The sequence below is a fragment of the Siniperca chuatsi genome, linkage group LG23, assembly GCF_020085105.1.
Source record: "Siniperca chuatsi isolate FFG_IHB_CAS linkage group LG23, ASM2008510v1, whole genome shotgun sequence".
Classification (NCBI taxonomy): Eukaryota; Metazoa; Chordata; class Actinopteri; order Centrarchiformes; family Sinipercidae; genus Siniperca; species Siniperca chuatsi.
In genome coordinates, this window is record NC_058064.1 from 9,453,276 (window position 1) to 9,475,451 (window position 22,176).

General features: G+C 40.0%; 1 protein-coding gene across 4 annotated transcripts in view; it reads right to left on the reverse strand.

Annotated features, from left to right (window-relative positions):
* iqsec3a (IQ motif and Sec7 domain ArfGEF 3a) overlaps window positions 1-22,176 on the reverse strand; it is a 115,802-nt gene that overhangs the window by 75,126 nt on the left and 18,500 nt on the right. For all 4 annotated transcript variants that reach the window (XM_044185845.1, XM_044185848.1, XM_044185846.1 and 1 more), the window contains exon 2: window positions 16,735-16,815. In XM_044185845.1, the coding sequence (XP_044041780.1) occupies window positions 16,735-16,815 (81 nt within the window). The remainder of the gene's footprint in view (window positions 1-16,734; window positions 16,816-22,176) is intronic.

Consider the following 22,176-nt stretch of genomic DNA (forward strand, 5'->3'; position numbering starts at 1 on the left):
GTCAGACCATCCAGGGAAATCAGAGGCAGCTGCTGACATGGAGATAAATCCAGACTTTCATTACATCCAGGAGGGGAGAGGGAATTAGTGGTCAAATTCATGGTGGGAGGTGGAATTTGCTTAAGAATATCCATGGACTTACTGTGATATTTCAGAAAGGGACAGTGAGAGTATAAGGCAGGAGCAGAAAAGACAGCTTCACAAATGAAACTAAATGAAACTGCTCAGTGTGGTGGTGGCGACAGCCGAAATAATGTAATAATAACACCAAACAAGATGCTGCGAGTGAGAAATTTCCTGGGTGTTGAGGAATGACTTTGCTGTATGGAGGATAAAGATGAGTTCTGAGAGGATTATCAATACAATACTGAAACTGATTGTCTAAGAGATTATATCCAAAACAAACAGAGGAGAGACAAGTGGGGGGAATGGAAATATACCAATTTCCAGAATGATTTAGACAGAAATGATGGAAGGCAGGCTGAGATATTAAAATGGCAAATCAACTGCGGTGATGTACTGTAGGATATGGACAGATTCTAGCACATTTGGAGAGACAACCAGTGAAAAAGTTGTAAATGTTAGACACAAGCAAGTAACATCTAGACTTTCTCATAAAGCTAAGGTCATAACTATACTATCTCATTACCTTTTTCTGAAATACTGGATTGATTGACTAATTGTCAGCTGTACACACAACATTGGCATTATCATGTGAATTCTATATGGTGAAAAGTTGCCTATTTACACAGAGCATTTAGAGTCAAGTTTCTAGCCACCTTGCGAATGTAAGTCCAATATTCACTTTTCTTTTAGTTCTGTTTTTGGTCTCTACCACCTCTTGAGGGAAATATCTGGCTCTTTAGCTGTTAAATGCTACACTGAGTTCACCAGGTAGCTGCTAACTTTGTTTGTCTGCTGTTTGGTGCTAGAGCTGGATATTAAGTTGATGAAAGTGGTGAGAGTGAATTAAATCAGTAAGTCGTGGGCCGTACAACCAAAGCAATGAGTTGAAAGATGCTAAAATCCTCAGTAGCTGAGGGGAACTGCAGAGTAGGGTGATAATTATCTGTGTATTCGTCACTTTGGGCGATTTATTTTGGTAGTGGCTACTGACAATACATTTCTCATGCAGTACTATCAAAATATAGTTATAGCTTGAATAATCTTACTTTCTTGCTATATTTATGGATATAGAAAATAAAATAAATAAAGTGAGTTTGTGATGTTTGTGATCTAAACTGAATCACAATCCTTCATGAAACAAACGCTATGCTGTCATATTCATAGCAAAATCTGATATAGTTTAAGGCACTTATACTACACTCTGCAGTATTGTGATGTCATGTTAAAATAGTGCCAATATAACAGAAATGGAAAACATCAATCCACTTCCTTACGCTGCAATTCACCTTCAGCAACCGTAAAAGCCTGCTGATATCACTTACACACACTTCTTTGTCAGTAAAATAAGTATACATAACACTGTGAGGGTGAAAGCTATCCTGTACATACAGAATGATCTGTTTGATCCATGTTTGAAGAAGAGATAACAGGACAAGACAGCACATTTGGCATCTGATAAAACACATTGTAAGCTCTTCAGTGTATTACACCCAAGTAGGCCTTGATGCTTGTAAACACACACACACACACACACACACACATTTATACGCAGATTCCGCACAGCACAGCTGGATACTTAATGCAGCCAAACACAGCAGAGGCTCAGGGCTTGTCAAACAATAATACAGGGGCACCATGAGACAAACATGCACACATATCTGGTAAGTACACTACAAGTTGTTCACTGTTATATGCCACAGACAAGACAGCCTCTTCTTACACTCCATAAATCCAAATACAGGAACATAGCAATAGCCTGGAACATAATATGATACATCATCTTTACACGCAATGGAGTAAAAAAAACCTTACCAAAAGTCTATTCAATGTATTTGTTTTGTCAAAGTAAAAAAGATTAAGCTATTATTATGAAACTAATTCAACAGTATATACAATAAGCCCTTATACCAAGTTTAGACAAGTAGAGCGTTGCAGTAATTCAGGGGGGCTTGGAAGTTGTTTTATAGTAACACGTTACGTTCTGTACTGAGACAGGATGCCCCGGGTCTCTAGTGGCTATAAGAACATCCCACTATTTCCTGCTTTGGCATGAAGTAAACACAGGTCATTTTAAGCTGTTTGAACAAACAACTAATGCTGTCGATTTTTCTGGAGAAGACAGTCTCCAGATTATGAGCACAGAGTGAAGTTATTTATTTCCCTTCCTACAGGGTTTATTTGTCACCAGCGCTTGGCGCTACAAAAGAAAAAAATCGAGAGAGTGGAGGTTGTTTATTGTAACGACGGAGCCGAGGCAGAAGAGGCATGGTCTAGCATCAGGAGCACTATTCACTCTTTGGCACGTTCTCCATTATCTGTCACTGTTCTAAGACGCACACATGCACACACTCATATACTGATATACTCCAAATCAGTCTCCCCTCATCGGTGAAATTGCTTTCAAGGGAAGGGTAAAAAAAATGTTTCACTCTGTTCATTCTATGGCAAAAAATAAAGTTGAGCCAGGTGGTGGCCAGCGTTGTGTTTCCATTGACTCTCCACTAGAAAGTGATGAGATGCTATCCCATCACCGGGCCGATAAGAGCAGGAGAAAATTCAATTACATCTCAGTGAAATGTGAAAGGTTTTTCTTCCAGAGTGAGGGCCCGTCCATGCCTGTGTGGACCTTCATGTTTAATCTTTTCCCTGACATTGGTCCTCTTTGGAGGTGATGTTAGAGAGCGACCAGACTGGTTGGCAATGTCAAAGCAGGTCTATCTCAAAATGAGCTTGGTGGGCTACTGTAGAAGCAGCTTAATGGTGTGTTTTATGGTTACCAAATGGGGTGAAAGAGTGGAATCAAAAAGAGAAGGACACCTGGTCTGCAACAGTGGCGCAATAAGAAGTCTGACTTCACCAACAATGTCCTATACATTAAAAGGTTAAAACTAAGTTCTAAAAGGAGAAGCTACATTAACTTTGAATCATCATGAGTCACTGACAGTATTTTCAGCTTATTTTTCTTTCTGTTCAAGGTTTCTTAAGGTCTCTTAATCTTGAAGGTTTCTCCGTGATTCTTTTCAACATAAAAGTGGCTAAATGTTTTTTGGACTGGCACCGCTGGTCTTTTTTAACAAGTAACTCATTTTGACCACCCATCACCTCTTCATAAGAAGGCTAGAACTGACAGGGAATGACACCGCCTGCCATACACACTGCAAAGATGACTCACCCCCCAAAAAAACAACACACAGTTGAAGTCATGGTAACGGCTAAACAGTGTGCACAAAAGCATGACTGAGTAAAAAGGGATGCTCTCTGAAACATTTCCTTTCATTAGCATTCAATTGTCTGAAGGTGGGTCATTCATTTTAGTAATTAGGAAAGGCAAAAAGCAAATTTTTTAGTAGATATAGCAGATTAGTAGATTCCTCATTATAGGTCTTTATTACCATAAATATATGTTCCTCAAACTTATGGAAGATAGTATCTTTTACCAGATAGAAACAATTGTCTACATCATTAAATCTCACCGCTCCCTCCCTAATCTAAACCTCGACCACGCTCCCTCCTTTCTTCCTTCAATCCCCCTCACTCTCCTCCTCGTCACCCCCATCTCTCATTACAGTGAGTGAGGCGACAGCAGAGGCAGGTTGCCTTGTCAGCAGTTTTTCGCATCCTCCTCCACCTTCTCCTCTCCACTCATTTACTTGTTGATCTACCGTCGTGAGGCTGTCGGTGAGCTGTCAGGACACAGGACAAGGACTCTACCCGGTGATGTACGCTGAACCTGACAGTGTCACCCACGCCTGGGACACCTAATGTCCCTTCACAGGGAACAGTAGGGAACAACCTGTACCCGTTAGATCACTACCTGGTTCAGTGTGTGCGTGACTGGGAGGTACGGCAGGTGTGCAGGATAAATGCAACACATTTCCCCATTTTTCTTTTTTAATACCTGTCTCTGTATGTGAATCTCTCACTCGCTCATGCTCCTGCAGTTATTTATTTATATGTTGTGCTTGCTTGTGGCGTGGATAAAGTTAAATACACAAGAATGATCTGGCATCAACAGCAAACCCAGATGTACAATATTATTATTATATTTTGGCTCGGATACTACATATACCCAAATGTTGGCTGTAGCTGACACATTGAAATAACAGGTGTAGTCCTGTGTGGCACAATTTATTTTTCACAAGCTACATGATACAAATACTGGAGGTCCTGGTTCGAAACTATAAAGCTGATAAGCTTAAATTACTCATATGATATGAATAAAAGTTTAACTGGAAGAATGCGACTCCTGAAACTGACGTGGAGCGATCAGCTACAGAGAAGACCCATCACTTTGTTGGATTTGTTGGAAAACGAGCAGTGGTGCTACATCACACAGCAAATGCCACACATTTAATAAGTGAGGGGATTGTTTAAAGAAATACTTTGACAGCAGCCGGTTAGCTTAGCTTAGCACAGAGACTGGAAACAGCACCTCTAAATCTCACTAATTAACATGTTATATCTTGTTGTCAAAACACTAAGTAAAGCTAACCAGCTGCTAGCTCCAGCTACATATTTAGCATACAGACATGAAAGTGGTCTCAATCTTTTTATCTAACACTCGGCCAGAAAGCGGAAGAAAAGAAAGCCTATTTCCCAAAAATCCTCCTTTAAACCATCATCTAGAAACTACACTGATTATAAGCTAAGATCAGGATCTGTCTGATTCAGCTCAGCAGGTGATTGATTCATCGATCACATCGTAATTTTGCTTCGCAGTAATTAATTACAGGCTCACATTAAAATGTCTTGGGGACAGTAGGGGGCGTAAAAATGGATACGGTCAGATATTCTGCTACAATGATACACAACCACAGATCCGAGTTAGATTCCTCAAGTAACGTTAGCGTTAAGCAGCTAATGCTACTTCCAACTGGCCCCTAACGCTGTTTTATTTACAGAGGCATGCACTTAGACATTATTATTCAGAAGGATGACACTGACCCAGGAACTACACCAACTCAGCAGCATTTTAAAGAAAAATCCATCCTCTATAGGGACTAGCTTAAAAGCTATCTTAAAGGTTATCCAGTGTATTACTGCCTGTTTACTATTGTTTGTGTGGGAGAAGACATCCTTTCAGCATTTGAAATGAAATTTAGAAAATTGAGGGGGGGTAAGAGCACTTACTGAACCACCTCCGCTAACCAATTTCCTGACTGGAAACCCTCAACCCCAAAAGGTTCTCTGTGCAAAACAAAAAAAAAAAAGAGAAAAAAAGATAGCAGCACTCTAAAGTGCTTAACACATGATAAAGATATGGATAATTTGTATTTAAAAGGTCAGACAGAGCCTCACATTTCCAAGCTCTTAGTACCTCTTCTGTTACCTGCCTTGCACTGCAGAATGAAGCAGATTGTTAATTCTCCCCTCCATTTGAACCCACAGGAGATTTACAGCTCACACTCTGCCCTCTCTGCTACCTCTGGAGCTGATGCGTAGTGCAGCTGAAGGCACCAGATGCTTGCTTTTGGGGCATTTAGCTCTAGTTGTTTTCCACGTTGAGGCATGCTGTAACACATTGGCACTGGCTGACATGATGTGGACTATGTGGGTGAAAGGGATGGTCCTCGGGCTAAAATTTTAAATCTGCAGTCATTGACTTCTTTAAAGTTTAATAGGAAGAGCAAAGATGACTAGGTGGAAGGACAGAGGATGAAAATTTGGGCTGACGACCAAAAGCAGAAAGGTCAGGACAAAATGTGCAACCAGCATGTGGACAGACAGATGTCACTGATTTCTGTTTCTCATTAGCACCCCCTGCTGTCTGGCAGGGAGTTATTTTGTCCATTTGTCGATCAGCAGGCAATTTAGACAGAGGGACAGCTACACACAAAGAACAGAAATACAAACAGACACTCATCCCTGGACATTGTGCTCTTTTTTCTTGGCTCACACTCTCTCTTGCATACACAAACACTCACCTACACACAGAGGACATTTTATCGCAGAGCAGTCAGGCAGGAGTTGAGCTATTGACTGGACTGCAGAATGGGACTATGGGTATTCTGGGACCCCTGAGATGATGGAGACTAATAAGATGGCAGATCATTAAAGACGGCCGGGGATAGGAACAAAAGAGGGGAAAGGAAGAGCATTAATACGACCTTGTCACGTGTGTGTATGTGTGCTTGCAGGTGTGTGAGGGAATAGTGAGAGTGAGATAGCAAGAGAGTCAATGAGCCTATGTATCATACGGCTCTGCCACTGTACTCACAATCTTGATTATCTGAAATCATACGAGCTGCTTGTTGCCAGAACACAGCATTCATCTGAGCCGTTAGCAAATCAAAAGATCTGTATTCAGGCTGAGAACAAAGAGGGCCATAATCAGGATAGAACGTCAGCTCGTTATGATCACCTCATTTTTCTCTGAAAAATGGAAAACATTACGGAAAAATGTACATTTATTGTTATATTTCTTGCAGTGACTCTGCTAGCATAGAATGGTTATTACTGCATAATAAGCCTTCCTGCGGCATATTTCAATGGATATTATGGCAGGAGCTCTGCCTCCAAGGACAAGTGGGTCAGTTCCTAGAAATGACCAAAACCATTGTTTAACATGGTGCACTTAGGGATAAAAAATGATCAGAAATCCCAAATAGAGTCAGACAAACTGCATGCATTAGGCATTCCATGTATCTTCTCACTGCCTGCCTCTGCAGAAAATCTATATCACTACGCTTTAGGACTTTGTCCCCTCTAAATAGTATGAAATATATTTTTAAAATATTCATATGCTACCTTCCTGCAGCATATTTCAGTGGATATAATGGCAGTAGCTGTGCTTCCAGGGACAAGTGAGTCAGTTAAATGACCAAAACCATTGTTTAATATGGTGCAGTGTTAAACATAAATGATGACATAAAATAAATAAAAACGGCATGCATTAGGCATTTCATGTATTTTTTTCACTGCCTGCCTTTGCAGAAAATCTAAATCATTGAGCTATACTTAGCTTGACTTAAAAATATAGTATGTATAGCAGTAACATTACCAAGTTGTACTATTAGGATTATAAATAGTATGAAATATGTTAAAGTGGTACACCAGCAGTTTATTATTGTACAGATAAGATACAGATAATTTTTTTAATGGTCACAACTGAAGCAACAGAGATTGAGATATCCTGACTTTAGTCCCTCATACAGTATGGTTTAAGTTTCAAAAACACTGAATCCTACATTTCCCATGATGCAACTTGTCCAAAATAATTCCTTTAGACCCTGCCGGTTAAAAACCCAAATCTTTAAAATTCCACCAACCCCCTGTTTGTAACATAGACTCATTAGGAGTTAGTTTCTTGACTTGACAAAGACATTAAACAACAGTTTTCACAGGCTGAGTTGCACTCCTTATGACGATGACATGTAAAATCGGTGGAGTGCCCTTTTAAAAATATGAATATACTACATTACTATCAACAACTTTCATTCTGCCTTTAAAAGCAGTTTGTCTGTGTCAAAGAAGATCTAAGAACCAGAGGCTGAAACTTAAAAGACTGCTGATTCTGAGACACACACACACACACAAACATCTGAAAGCATATCCCCAAAGAGATGCTGCAGCAAAGTCATCAAAATGTTGTGCTTTTATTAAATCTCCTCTGTAATAAAACCCTCCGCTTGCTTCACAATGCTGAGATAAGCTGCAGAACGGAGAGAGAAGAGGAGGAGAAGCCCTCAGATCTGAACATTTGACGCTCACCACTGTACCACTGTTCTGCTTAAGAGGGAGATGGGCTGACGTGACACTGTATTGGAATGCGGCAGAGCAACGTATAAAGTAGGGAGCCTTGTGGTCTTTTTCATGTATAGCATGTCTAGTCTCATCATGGTCTATGTACATTAAAAAGAACAAAACAGTGAATGATGTCTATGATCATGCATCTGAGCATGAGCAAATTTGGTATCACTGTTCTGTGGTAAGTGTCTTGCATAAAGCAGGCCTAGGGTGAAAATAAATTAGTCGGAGCATCACTTTAATTAGAATTTACTCCAAGCACTCACACTCTTTAAAAGCTCCTTTCATTCATTCACAATGCTGCTGAGTGCTGATTTCAATTTTCAAGTGAATTTAGGCTACTCAAATCCCAGAGGATGTGTTTAAAGAGGAATAAGCTCAGTAGGTGATATGAGGGGGGATGCCATCCCCCTTGTTAGCAAAAATGCATCCCCCTTGTTAACCTGCCATCCCCCCTCTCCTTCCCCGAGTAGCAGAGAGAGTGCAGGGGCAGAGGGGTTGTTGAGTTGACTATGTCTGCCTGACTCATTGATCCTTTATCTGATTGAGGTTTGTGCAAGTTAGAAGCTATGGCCCAGTCCATGCTCTAACTGCAACTTTTTCTGTGAGTCCCAGCCTTCTGTCTGTTTTGTCTTGGATTTATAATATTCTCTAAACTATATAGCTGGGGGGGTTGTTCATGAGTCGGTTCACTAGTCGCAGGCGAACGAAACGAACCGGGAAACCCTCCGTCACCCCTGTTAAAAATTAACAAATCGCCTACTGAATAAGCTACAACAAAAAACTAAACTACAGCTGAATGGAAGGTCCATCGAGGAGAATGACACTGAGTGCTCCTCTAATTGGCTAAGAGACAAAGGAAGATGACAACAGAAAGACAGCAAAATAAAACATAAGGCTTACCGATGGCTGTGATTATTACAATAACGGAGGAAAAAAACAAATTTATTCATGTGCACATACACTCAGACACGTCTAATTCCTGACAGACAGTCTCTGGATGTTATGCCATATTTTCCTGCTGTGCCCTCTGTTCCCATGACAACAGAACAGCAAGCCGACAAGGTCACTTTCTCCAGCTGAGGCAGCATGATAGCACAACCACAGCATGCAACAGAGACAGACAGAGACGGAGGGAGATGAGTACAAATATTAAATCATGGGGTGAAGAGGTGAAAGAAATTTGGCGAACTGTGGTGAATTGAGGATACCACATATGTGAAATTTAATTTGCGGATGCACAGGTGAGACTAATGCTGGGTGTCTGCTGGTGTGAGGACAAAAAGCAGATGTGATCTTGCACTTTAACAAGTTCGGCCCTGTACAGTGTGAGGGCGTAGGTGCGCCCTGTGTCCTGTGTGCGCCCTTTCTGTGTGTGTGTGGCCACCGCTCTTCTCAAAGGCAAGTCCTGAATGACTTAAAAAAAGCTTCGGGTACACTTTCCCAACATACCCCTGAACGTCCTCCAACAGAACGGATCAATCATTCTATCAGTTCCTCCATCTGTCTCAGTGTATCATGGTCCCTGTAGTTCTGCCAGTCTCCCCAGCAGCCAGAACCTCTACTTGTCTCAGTTGCTACCCAAAGTGACAAAGCATTTCCAGCTGTGTCCTTATTCATCCCATGTCACCTTTCCATTTGGCAGACAGCACGACTCCACTAATTAGCGCAGTTTATTATTAATTCCAGTGATTAATTAGAGAAAAAGGTGTCTTGGCGAGATGACACAGCTGTCTACTTGCGCCACGACCAGGGGTGAATTAATTTCCTGCAGAAACACCATCATTCTCCCCACTGCAATCTCTCAAGGTCTTAGCTTCATCTTAACCACTCGTGGCGTTTATCGACATTTTATTTGCGTTCGTGATCAAGGACATTTTTGAGGTGCAGATAAAAATGATGACACAAGCTCCTAAATCTGATCTGGCAGTGACCCAAATGTGTTGTCCTTTTTATATTTCTCTAAAGTCATATGCTTCACCAGATGGTGTGTAATCCTTCCTTTCCTCTGCTTTAGCATTCTTTATAGCCTATCATAAAAGATAAGGTTGTAAACTTTAACCACACTGGGGATTCAAAAGTGCAGATCACCTCTAAATTACTCTGATTAGACGTCTGATTAAACGAAGTCTAAATTTACCTAGAAATCTTACTTTTACCTTTTGGATGACTGGTTTTACTACCCGGCAACAATCCATTGCCCCATTTATAAACTTCATAAATTGAATTTGATTGTCATGTGTTCATTAAGATACAACTTATTCTCAGACTAAAAAGTAGAGCTAATTAACATAGCATACCTCGTTAAGGCGTTGGTGTGTATATGTGTGTGCAAGTCATTTTTCAGGAGCGCAGCAGGAGGACTAATTTAAATAGGTTTTTAGATGGTGAGCAAGATGTCAGTCTTTCCGTGCACACTGTGAGCAGTCTTTTTGACAGCTGAAACGCCGACAGGCTCGAGTATCATGCCAAAAACTTGCGCTGTCACCTGCCAAAGGCTGACCAGTCAGTTTATATTTAACTCTGTGACCAAAAGAGTGTGCTTACTATCCTATCAACTCCATCATTATGTGTCCAGGATGACTCAGCCATGAAGGGAAATTGTTTTACTTGAAGTACTGTGGAAGCATGTAAACGCAGTATATTGTGTCAGCCTTTCTGTGTTTGTGTCAGTCTTTCTGCTAAAAAGTTTCACTAAGCTAAATTTAAACTGAAAGTATGAAGACTCAGTACAGTTGTTTTTATGCAAATTGCAATATATTACAATACATATCGGCACTCACTTGAGACAGAAAAGTCTTTGATTAAAGACATTGTTCTGCATGACATTATTCTGTGTGCCTGGGATGCAATTCCAGAAATGTGCTCCTATTTATAAGGTGTCTGTTGTGGTTCACATTTTTAGCTTTATTTATTTGTTTCTACATGTAAAGCACCTCATGGAACTAGCTTATAACTCATTCACAAACTCATACACCTATTCATTTAAATTAGCATTAGCAGGATGCAGATTCGCTATAAGGGGAGCTGTGTTGAATTGCAATAAACTTGCCTTGCCTTGCCTACTGAAGTAAGACAAAGAAAGTATTGAATGCTGCAATTTTAAAATGCTGCTTTAGCACTCATTGCCTGCAGGTGGCACAAGAATTAAAATTGTTGAAGCTATTCCTTTCCCTGCCTGTAGATGGGGCAAACTGGAAGGTCTACATCTGCAGGACTAAAATGCTGCTGCTGTTACTTTTCTTGCCTAAATGCCTGTACACCAGGAAGTGGTACAGTGAAATTAATCCGCACAAGTGAACGTGAGGGTCTTTCACTCCCGCGTCACCCAAGTCAAATTCACAGCATTTTGTAAATGGAAAAAAAACAGAAGAAATTAATGTGAACTAGTAGTTTTTTTGGTACTGTGAACTTAGTTCAAAAATCAAATTGTGAACTATAAACGTGAACTACTTCATTTTAATCTGTGAACTGAACTCTGAGCTAGCTCTTGTGAAGTGGGAATTTGCACAACGCTGCGGCTGGGCTAGCAACAGTGCTACTCAGTCACAGCTCCCAGAGATTCGCTATTTTCTTTCTACTGTTGTGTTTACTCCCCCCAACATTTTGGTTCATTATTGTACTATTATTTTAATCAATAAAAAAATACTTAAGAGACTATATGAAGCTCTCCAAGCTAACAAGCTTGCTAATGGTCAGTTAGTTAAATAAATAAATAAAATTAAGGTCAACACTTTAAATGCTGGTGTCACTAGGCCTTAAAGGTGATACAGGTTGGACTGGAAGTTCGCGTCCAGAACCACAGGTCTGAACCACCTAGGCTGCAGTTCTGCTATTGGATTATATTGACTGGGCCTGGTTTGGGTCCTTTGCCTCAGTGACTCTGTGTGCTTGTTTTATCTTTAGACAGAATGAAATGTGCACAGAATAAGTACTTAGCATGGAAAAACACCATTTTGATCAAGTCCAGACTTGTTAAAACTTACAAAAATATTATCACAAAGTTTAATAAGAGAAATCAATAAACCTCATGTCTTCTACCTGGATTCACCAAATAATTGCTCTTCTTGAGAAGTTTGCATCACTAATATTTTATATATTGAGTCCATATGGCAGTAAAGTGCCCTTTCTGGGGCATATCTGCTGTATTGTGCTCTATCAGAGCCAGATATTGCACCAGTGACCTTTTAAGTTTTAAGTGACAACTCTAACCAACCCTAGCCAACAATTTATTGGCTACTTTACTGAACAAGATAGCCGAGAAAGCAGCTGCACCTCACACTGTTCAAACTGACAAGTGTTCTGTACACATCAGTTTTTGCTGATAGAACAAAACTGCAGTTATCCCCATTTGTAAGAAAAAATAAATTTCTGAAGTGGGAGTGCATAGGCAACAGTTTCTCTATAACACCTGACTAAATCTCACACAGTGGCATCAAACTGTGAACATAAATTTGTGCATTGGAAGTGTTATCAAGAGCAAGCAGAGACTGTTTCTTGCAATGTTTTCCTCGTGCTACAATTCAAATTAAGCCTAGAGTATACACAGTTTGTTACTTGGAAACTCTGGCAGTCGAATTCATGAATGAGTGTATGAGTGAGCATGTGTATGTGAATCCCATAGATTTAAATACTCAAATACAGTTCAACCATTGCACTCCTGTTCACCCTAAAGGTTGAAGAGGCTTTATTGTGTTCTAAAATAGGACTCTTGCATACACACAAAAACACACAGCAGCGATTTAAAAAACTAATTATTCTACCTGTGGCTTGTCCACCAAGCATCTTCCTGAGTGTCATTATTTATAGTTCTTCTGCTGTACCATTCTCCATGCTAGAATATTCTAATACTGCTTTCCTTCCATTTATGGGGTTTCTAGTGCCCTGTGTGTTGACCACAGCAGTTCTCAGTTTTGCTGCAAAGCAGAAAGTTAAACTTAAGGTCCCCTATGGAACTGTAAAAGTAACAACAAAACTCCTGAGTGCAATTTTAGCACACAGCAGCAGAAGATGGCTCACACTACTAATTGAAAGGCTGGGGCCATCCCGCACAATCAGCCTCTTCCACGAGTGATTATAGATCTGTCTTGGTGACCCTGAATACAAATCCCCTATAGTCTCTAAACCCTCTGGTGCCTCTTTAAAGCCTGGCAAGAGTGACCGGACTGTCAGGGTGTGTTTCCAGCCTCCGTAGGGTCCTCATTATATGTGACAGTGAAATCCTCACTTTCCTTTTCAGTTCACAACTTCCTACTTTCTCCTCATTTAAATGATTGCACATACACCGTGTTATTACCTGCTTGTTTCTCGCTTCCTAACTGATCGGATAAAGCTCCCCAGGTGCAGACAGATACAAAGCAAGAGCAAGTATGGCTTCAAATTAGTACAATGAGTTCTTGTAGAAGCTCACGCCGGTGCCCTTTTCTGAGCTGACTCCTCTGACAACAAGGCTTGAATTACTCTCAGTAGAAAGAGCGCTGCAAATTAAATATCAATGATTGTACTTTGTCTGTCAGGTTCAGCGCGTGAAATAAGGCTTCATTACATACAGTGGAGGCAGTGTACAAAGAGGCATTGAGTTTTATATGTTAATCAGGCCTTGTTTGTTGGCAAGTTCAGCCCATCAATCAATCAAGAAAACAGAATCCACTCACTTTCATTTTTATAAGATTTTTGCAAGTTTAAGTAATTTGCGCAGTAATTGCAGCAGTTTGTGTCAAAAATCGCACTCCTTCTCAGAGTCAAAAGTTAGTCAAATCTGAACACGCAGACATGATGCACATATTTTAGATACAGTGTGACTTACACTTTCCGAGGATATCATTATCTCTGATGTCCATCAGAGACGCTCTTTATAACTCCAGCATTTGCCTGAGAATCATCATGTTTTTACATTTTCTTCAGTATCAAAGTAATCCAGTGATAGTTGTCTGAATATCCATGGGTACACTGCAAACAGGAACTAGCAGTTCCTCATTCAGCATACTTTTAATGGTGCCAATTTGCCAGCATGTAAATAAATATAGGCTTAAAAAAACTTGGCTCAAGTTGTAGACCACAGTGTAACTCACTGAATCCATAGCAACATTCTACTTCCTGTATACATCTCCCAAAGCATTATGGGAACTGTAGGGCCAAAATGTGGGGAAATTAGCACATGATTATCCCCCAAGAGAGACAAATAAAAATATGAATGACATAATTTAAGCAGGGGTTTTTTGTTGCACTATCAATATATATTTCTTAAATTACTAACATGGTATTTATATTCCTGGAATTCTGACACTCTCCTCTGTTATTTGCCCTTTGAAAATAACAATATATGGCATGCCTGGCTAAGACATGCAGTGACTCTGCAAAAAGCCTGTAAATACAGAGAGAAAAAAAGCCTTGGGTTCAGTAAAGGTGATGTGACTCACGCATCTCTTTTGGCCATTCTATAATTATGGATTCCCCTGCTGATCTGGTGTTGTGCACGGTGTTGTGTGTTTTCCTGGAGTATGTAAATTATCTTACCATAGTGACACATTGGCACACACACATGTACATTAACACACACACACACACACACACACACAGATAGACAGGGAGCTATGTTCTGATCACTGCCAAGCCAAAGCATGCAACATGATAAGAACTTTTTTTTTCACATGAACACAGATGCATTACATGTGTCAACAAGAAGGCTCACCAGTTTCCAGCATGGAAAATACCCTACAGTACACACATCAATGCATTATGATAGTTTTTACATTGCATAAATTACACTTTTGTTACATGGTAATTTTCATACATGACTCTTTCAAACTTAATGTGACCACAGTGGAGAGACAAGCCCGAATGAAGTGAACATGAGTGATGATGGATGCAATGAGGTGTGGGTGCTATGTGGAGTTATGTTGCTGTGATGTGATGTGGTGATGCCACGTGAGTAAATGATCAACAAATCACTGACAACAATGTGGAAATACAGAAATCAACAACAACAACAGAATACATCTTTCAAAAAGAGATAAGACGCAACAAGAACAAAAAAGGACAAAACCACAAGCAGCTTTCTGTCTCGGCCCCAGAGAGTCCTCCTTTGAAGTGGTTTGCTTCAGAGATTGGCAGGGAGGTGTTTTGAGGAGTTGGAGGGGTTGACAAGTTAGCAAGGACCTTCTGTTGTGCACTTTGTTTGTACCTTTAGCTAATGGTCCCTAGGCAACAAAGCAATCACAAAAACACAACAGCACCAAAGCTTCTATCAAGCAAAGTTCAAGCTGCTGAATGCTGATCGATTCTTGCCTTCTTTTTTTGTCTACCTTTCCGATTTCCCCTCCAGCTTTGATTTTATGAAAGTCACTCCTGTTCAATTTTAACGACTGCCTCTGGAATCTCCATGTGTATTTAATAGAGGCCTGAAGTGACTTTTGTGACAACAGATACTGTAAGACACTTGGGTTTTGAGTCAGTCACGTCTGACATTTTATCTGATAAAAATCTTCTTTTCTTTTGCTGTTCTTTAAAGTGATAAACAAAGCCAATAATACGATTTCACTGCTCTTCCTACATTTCTCTGTCCTTCAGTCTATCCATGTGGCTGATTTAATACAACACAGGCCTCTGAGGTATTTACAGTGTGATTTTGTCTCTGCTTGTTGGTCTGCAGCCTTCTACCACTTATTATGTCCACCACTGCGGGGTTTTGATTAGCCATCAATACACGTTTGCTTATCTTCTATTTTCTACCAAGCTTGACAATGCAGCAAAACAATCCTGTAGAACGTGCAGTCCACAACAAACAAACCATTTTGGGGCAGATGGCTTAATTGCTACTGAAGTGCCTTGGCCAGATGAATGCCATAATTTTCTGCGAAACTCTGATGGTAGAGTGCACTTGGGTAAATAAAGCAGGAGGCAAACACAACATTTTGTGCTGTCAATTCTGCTTGAAAGGGGCGAGATAAAACCTCAAAAGGCATTTATTATTTCTTTTTGTTCTTGCTTATCTAATTCTATATTTTGAAGACAGCCTATTCAACACTAAATATCAATTAATACACTAACTCAAAGCCGTCATACATAGCTAGAGGTATTACAGCAGCTAATTATTACTTGTTCTATTTTTCATATTCCCCAGGAGTGGGTGCAAATTACCACATCAAACTAACATTAGAGCTTTTAAACTGGCCAACTTGAAAAACATTTACTGAAATAAAAGTGACTATTTGGGATTCATATACAAGTATTTGCAGTTGGATTTCCAAATGGCAGCATCAGCTCTATCACTGTCATGTGCCAATCTGACATAAAAAGATAACAGCATTATCGTCCTGCTTTGCTTGCTAAACTCAATGTAATATTTTTCCAATTATTCAATTTTCATGCAGGCAGCGCCACCAAGGACTTGACCATTGTCCAGGAAATGGGATCTTGATGTGATTGATTTGGATATTACTACTGTGTTCCAGTGGATTTATCTCAATAGTCTGACAAACACAGCACTAACACTGTGGAAACAACAAATCACATCCAGTGTGTCTTAGATTCACTCAGGAAAGCCTCAAGACCCAATACCAAAGCTGATGTGACAGAACTCACCCTCTTAATGGCTCATTGTTATCATGGAGGGGAAGAAATTCAGATTGTCCCTAGAAGAAACTGAAGCATTTATAACCACTTCAACTTAGATAACGCTGCTGGGGTAGTTGTGTTGCCTAAAGTAGCTACTGCAGCACCGCTATTAACAGAATGCAGTAAGTGGTGATAAGTGGCTGCAATTAAAATTTACAGAAAATAAAAATTAAATAGTTCAAAGTAAATAAATAAGTAAAAAATATATATATTTGTGCAGATGTTACAAGGATGCAGTTGTCTTACCTGGGGACACAGGCAGTAGAGGTCTCCCCCTCAGGGGCCTCTGGGGCAGGGCAGCAGAACTGGTGAAGCACTGTTTGGTTGCTGTGTGAAGAAGAAGAGTCGAAACAGAATAATTAAATAAATAGAAAATATCAAAAGGATGTCATAATACACTTTATGGTAAAGTTGAGATCTTTCATTTGGTTTTTAGTACTACATATTTCATATTTCCAGGTCAATTCCATCCCTTGGAATTGGAGTCCTGCTACTATATCAGAGTGTAAGCTAACATTAGCAGCTCTTTCGTACTCTTTATTGGATTTGGGGAAGTTTATACTCAACCCCTGCATTTTTAAGGCCCCGTTTGCACTGTTCTGTTTTAAAACAAGTCAGCAAGTAACATTAAAAAGTCAGCCAGAGAAAGTATTTGCAACCAACAAATGAAGCAAACATTAGCTTAATTAGCTAGCTAGCCAGCTACAAACCTGCCAACTACAGTTGACTAATTGTTTAAAAAATTACTAAGAATTTTGAGTGGTAAATCTGCCACCGTTATCATTGAGAACATAAAGTTTGACAGGCATGGCAACAGTAACTAAGGGGGTGGGGTTTAGTGATTGGTCAATTACATCAATATTGGACGATTCTGCACATCACGATTTATGTCCAGTGCCAATGTTCAGTACCAACACACACAGTGGTAACCGATTTTTCCCTCTGCAGCTTTCCAGCCTATTCCCTGTTTTGCCTGCCTGCCTGTTTGACCCATTGCCTGTTTTTTGGCTCCTTCTTGCCTTAGGCATTCTGGTTTTATCAGCCTTCTTGTGTGATCTCCCAGAAACAACTTTGTTTCCGATTATTGACCAAGGAAAGATTGTTTTACCCTTACAACTGCAGCCTGCAATGTCTGTTTCTTTTGAGTCCATGTTTCAGAGTGACTCTCTCCGACTCTCACATCGCCTTACTCAACCCAGACAGTGTTGCTACAGTATTTATTTATAGAGAGACTTTCAGGATTATCCTAGTAGCATAAAATCACTGGCCCAATGTCGGTTGGTTTGGCAATCAGAAGACAATGGCTGCCTGGATTTGAGCCATTGACAGCTTTGTTGCCCAGTTCACAGCAGTCCTACGAAAACTGGACCTTGGAACAGCCAGATGTCTTTTACATTCTCAAGTAGTCACAGCTGCCACTGTTGATTGCAAGATTTTGTCAGCAACACCTAAAAGCATTGTAGAATATTAGTCAGTCAGGATACTATAAGTAAAGATGGGTTTCGTTCCTTTTTATTGAGGCATGTCAATGCTAATATTGATACTAATATTTGTAATATTACTTTTTTATATTGTTTCAGGTCCCCTAACACCACTGCTAACTTGTTATGTTTTTATCTGCTAATTTCCGAAAACAGGACTAGAGGCTCTGCAGTGTGAAAGTCTTTTTTTTACTCTTTCATAACATTTTTGTGAATGAATCCTGCCCACAAACGGAGTGGAATTGGTAGCCTTATATTGCAATTTTAGGGGCGTCAATTGAGCCAATAATCAAATCTCACGAACGTGCACCACCTCATGAGCAGGTAGTGTTCATCAGGCTGAAATAAGCAATTCACAACAAGTTTGTGCAGTTAAGAGTTTGGTGAATCCAACTGGTAACGTGCAAATTAGCAAATCTTAGAAAAAAGTACGAGTAACTTAGCATGAGAATACAAAACGTTTTTTGCGTTTTTAAGCCCCAGTGTGTTTTGATGAGAACCAGTGAATGTGAACATAACTTTGTTCATTTACAAGAAAACTCTACAGGTCACCTTTAAGTAGATAATATGAATAAGATGTGCAATGTGTTTGTAGTCCTAAAGTAGAGTGTCTTATATTCTGGGATTTGAAAAAAAAAGAATAAAAGCTGCAGATGAAGTGAATGGCCACATTTCATGTGCATTGCTTTGCTTTTGATAATACGAGAGACCTGAGTTTGAGTGTTTCATCACCATGGAGAGAGACACAAGGACACACAAGGTTTCACTGTTTCAGCACCACAGAGACACAGACAGAGAGTCAATGTGTCAGCACCATGGACAGAGACAGAGGCAGAGACAGTGTTGAAGTGAAAATGTTTGCTTCTGGAAAGTTTACTCCTTTGAATCAAGGAGAAACTCAAAAAAAAAAACTGACTGCCACACAAAGAAAAAATTTGTTCCTGCAACTAATGATTATTGTCATTATCGATTAATCTGCCTGTTATTTTCTATTTCTATTATTATTTTGTCTATGAAACCTTAGAAAATAGCAAAAAATTTCAAAAATCAGTCCAAAACCAAAATATATTCAGTTTACTATCAATGAAAAGCAGCAAATCTTCACATTTCAGAAGCTGGAACCAGAGAATGTTTAGCATTCTGCTTGATAAAATAATTAATCGATTATCAAAATAGCCATTAATTTTCTGTTGATTGACTTATCATTTAGTTGACCAATAGTTTCAGCTCTAAAGTAATGGCATATCCTCCCTTGTTTTCTAATTTTTTCCTCCCTTTCAGCAAAGGTATAAAATACTAAGTTTTATCCTACAATTCACCACAATGTTTAGGTTGCATTTCATGAAGTCTGATAAGTTTTACCACTTAAAAGAGAGGTTGGTTTGAGCATTTCTTCCAACTTTCCAGCTCCAGTACCTGACTATGAAACAGAAGTGTTTTTATACAGATTTAATGGAAAAGCTGCAAACGAACGGCAACGTTTCAAAACATGTCCTCACGTTTTGGCAGATGAAAAATAAGTACAATTTACAGGATAGTGAAAACAGCAATTCACTAACAGCACTAATACTTCAAAGCATTTTTAAGATATTCCCCAATTTTACTGGAACGTAGTGTAGAAAAACAGTCACAAGTGAAGGTGATACTGAAATGTAGCAAGTAAAGAGCAAGGATATCAAATTTTTATGTGCATGTGAGAAAGCCATGAGTGCATTTGCTTTCCTCCCTCCATCAGTATGTCCTCTCCTTCAACCGGCCTCACATTCTTCATATTCCTGACATTCAGGCTTCATCCATCTCAGTCTTCAGTATCATCCCTTCCCCCCGATCTTCTCCTCTCCTTCCGTCCCTTTTACACTGATTTTCCATCACTCTCCACGACTCCCCTTCCCCCTATTCCGGGTCCTACAGGCACGGTGTGTTATGCAATACAGGAGTTTGCTTAATTACTCTTGCTGTCAGAAGATGCAGCCAGTAAAAACAGCAGCCGCTTTCCACATGCCGTGTCCTATCCCTGGACACGGGACATGGAGAAGGACGGAGGGCAGAGAGGTGAGACCATAAAGATGAGAAAGCAAAGCCAATATTCCCAGCAGCAACCACCCCTCCATCCCTTATCGCCGCTTTGTTGCCTTTTTATCTTGTGCACTGTAGTCAATCTCCCTGCCCTCATCTCTTTCTGTTTCCCCTCCTGTCTGTCCCCTGGGAGAGGACAGAGAAAACAAGGAGACCTGTATGTCTTCTTATATACCTCCTTCAAGAGCATGACTGCTGGTTCACCTCAAGAACACTTCAATCTGTTCACTCTAACCACTTGCTCTCCGTGCTGTGAAGTACAATACCTTATCAAATAATAATAATAATAATAATAATAATAATAATAATAATAATAATAATAATAATAATAATAATAATAATAATAATAATAATAATAATAATAATAATAATAAGGGGTGCACGGTGGCAGAGCGGCTACAGCTCCTGCCTCCCAATAAGGAGATCGTGGGTTCGTGGGTTCGATTCCCGGACCGGACCAACATCACACAATCTCTCTGGGTGGAGTCTGCATGGCCTAAGGCCCGAAGTCACCCGCGACCCCCTAACGGGGACCAAGCGGTAGATGGATGGATGGATGGATGGAATAATAATAATGATAATAATAATAATATAATAATAAAACTTTATTTATAGAGCACTTATCAAAACAGAGTACAAAGTGCTTCACAACAAGAGAAATAAATTACCACAGTGAATGGCGAAATATAAAGAAATAAAATACATAAAATACACAAAAGCAATAAAATAAACAGTAAAATAAACAACCAGTTCAGGTAAAATCAGGATATGCTCTCAAATAAAAATGTGTTTTGAGACGAGACTTAAACGAAGACACTGACTCAGACAACCTAATTTCTTTGGGCAAGTTGTTCCAGAGCCTCGGGGCCCTGATGGCAAAAGCTCTGTCCCCCTTAGTTTTCATCCTGGACTCAGGAACAGACAGGAGACCCATGCCCGAAGATCTCAAACTACGTGAAGGTTCATAAGGGATTACAAGGTCTAAAATATAATCTGGGGCCAGGCCATGAAGAGCCTTAAAAGTAATCAACAAGATCTTAAAATCAATCCTAAAACCAACAGGGAGCCAATGTAAAGAGGCTAAAACAGGTGTTATGTGGTTGTACTTCTTGGTCCTGGTTAAGCAGAGTTCTGTACAGTCTGCAGTCGTTTCCAATACACAAGAAGTTAGAATTTTTAGGCTAGCCAGTCAGGAACAGAGAGAAAGACCTTAAACGGGAGTTTGGGGGGTATTTGACAGCAACAAATAGTACACAGTGTAGGGAGGGTATGACAGCAAATTAATTCCCATTGTTATCGGCTCCTCTAATTGTGTTCGCCTTAACGACCATGACAACGCTGTGGCCGTTTTTAATAGGTCGAGAACACAGGCGGTCTCTGAGGGGACACAGATTAGTGCGAGCGTTGGAAACAGCAGAGCCACTTGTTCACACAGATAAAGGGTGTATATTCTGCAGGACAAGGTATAAAAACATCTAGGTTAACGTGAATCAGTTGTGTTGCATTACTACTGGTGTAATTTTATTTACTTGCTGATAATGTACAGCAAACTTACACAAACCTAATAAAGTCTGGGAATCGCATTCACTGTGTTGACACCCTGACATGAGTAGCAGTAAATCTTCAGGATATGACTGAAAATTCCCATATTATAAACATGCAAACTTTATAATGGGATATATTTTGGGGCTTTTGGCTAGAATGTCTTTTTTTTGTCTTTTTCACACAATCAGAGGCTTGAGTATCTTTGAATAGTTGAACATTTTGGGGAGTACACATATTCACATTCTTGCCAAGAGTCGGATGAGAAGATCAATACCACTGCCATGTCTGTACGCTAAATGTGGAGCTAGAGCAACCAGATTAGCTTAGCATAAATTCTGGACGCAGGGTCAAACAGCTAGCCTGGCTCTGTCCAAAGGTAACAAGATCCACCTACCAGTGCCTCTAAAGCTCACTAATTAACATGTTATATCTCGTTTGTTTAATCTGTACAAAAACCAAAGTGTAAAAACTACATGTTGTAATTTGATGGGGGGTTATGTTCAGGACTATTTATTGGCCAGTGACTTCCTGGTTAGTCTCCACTAGTTCTCGGCAACCCCGAGATGGCAAGACAGGAAATTAGGCT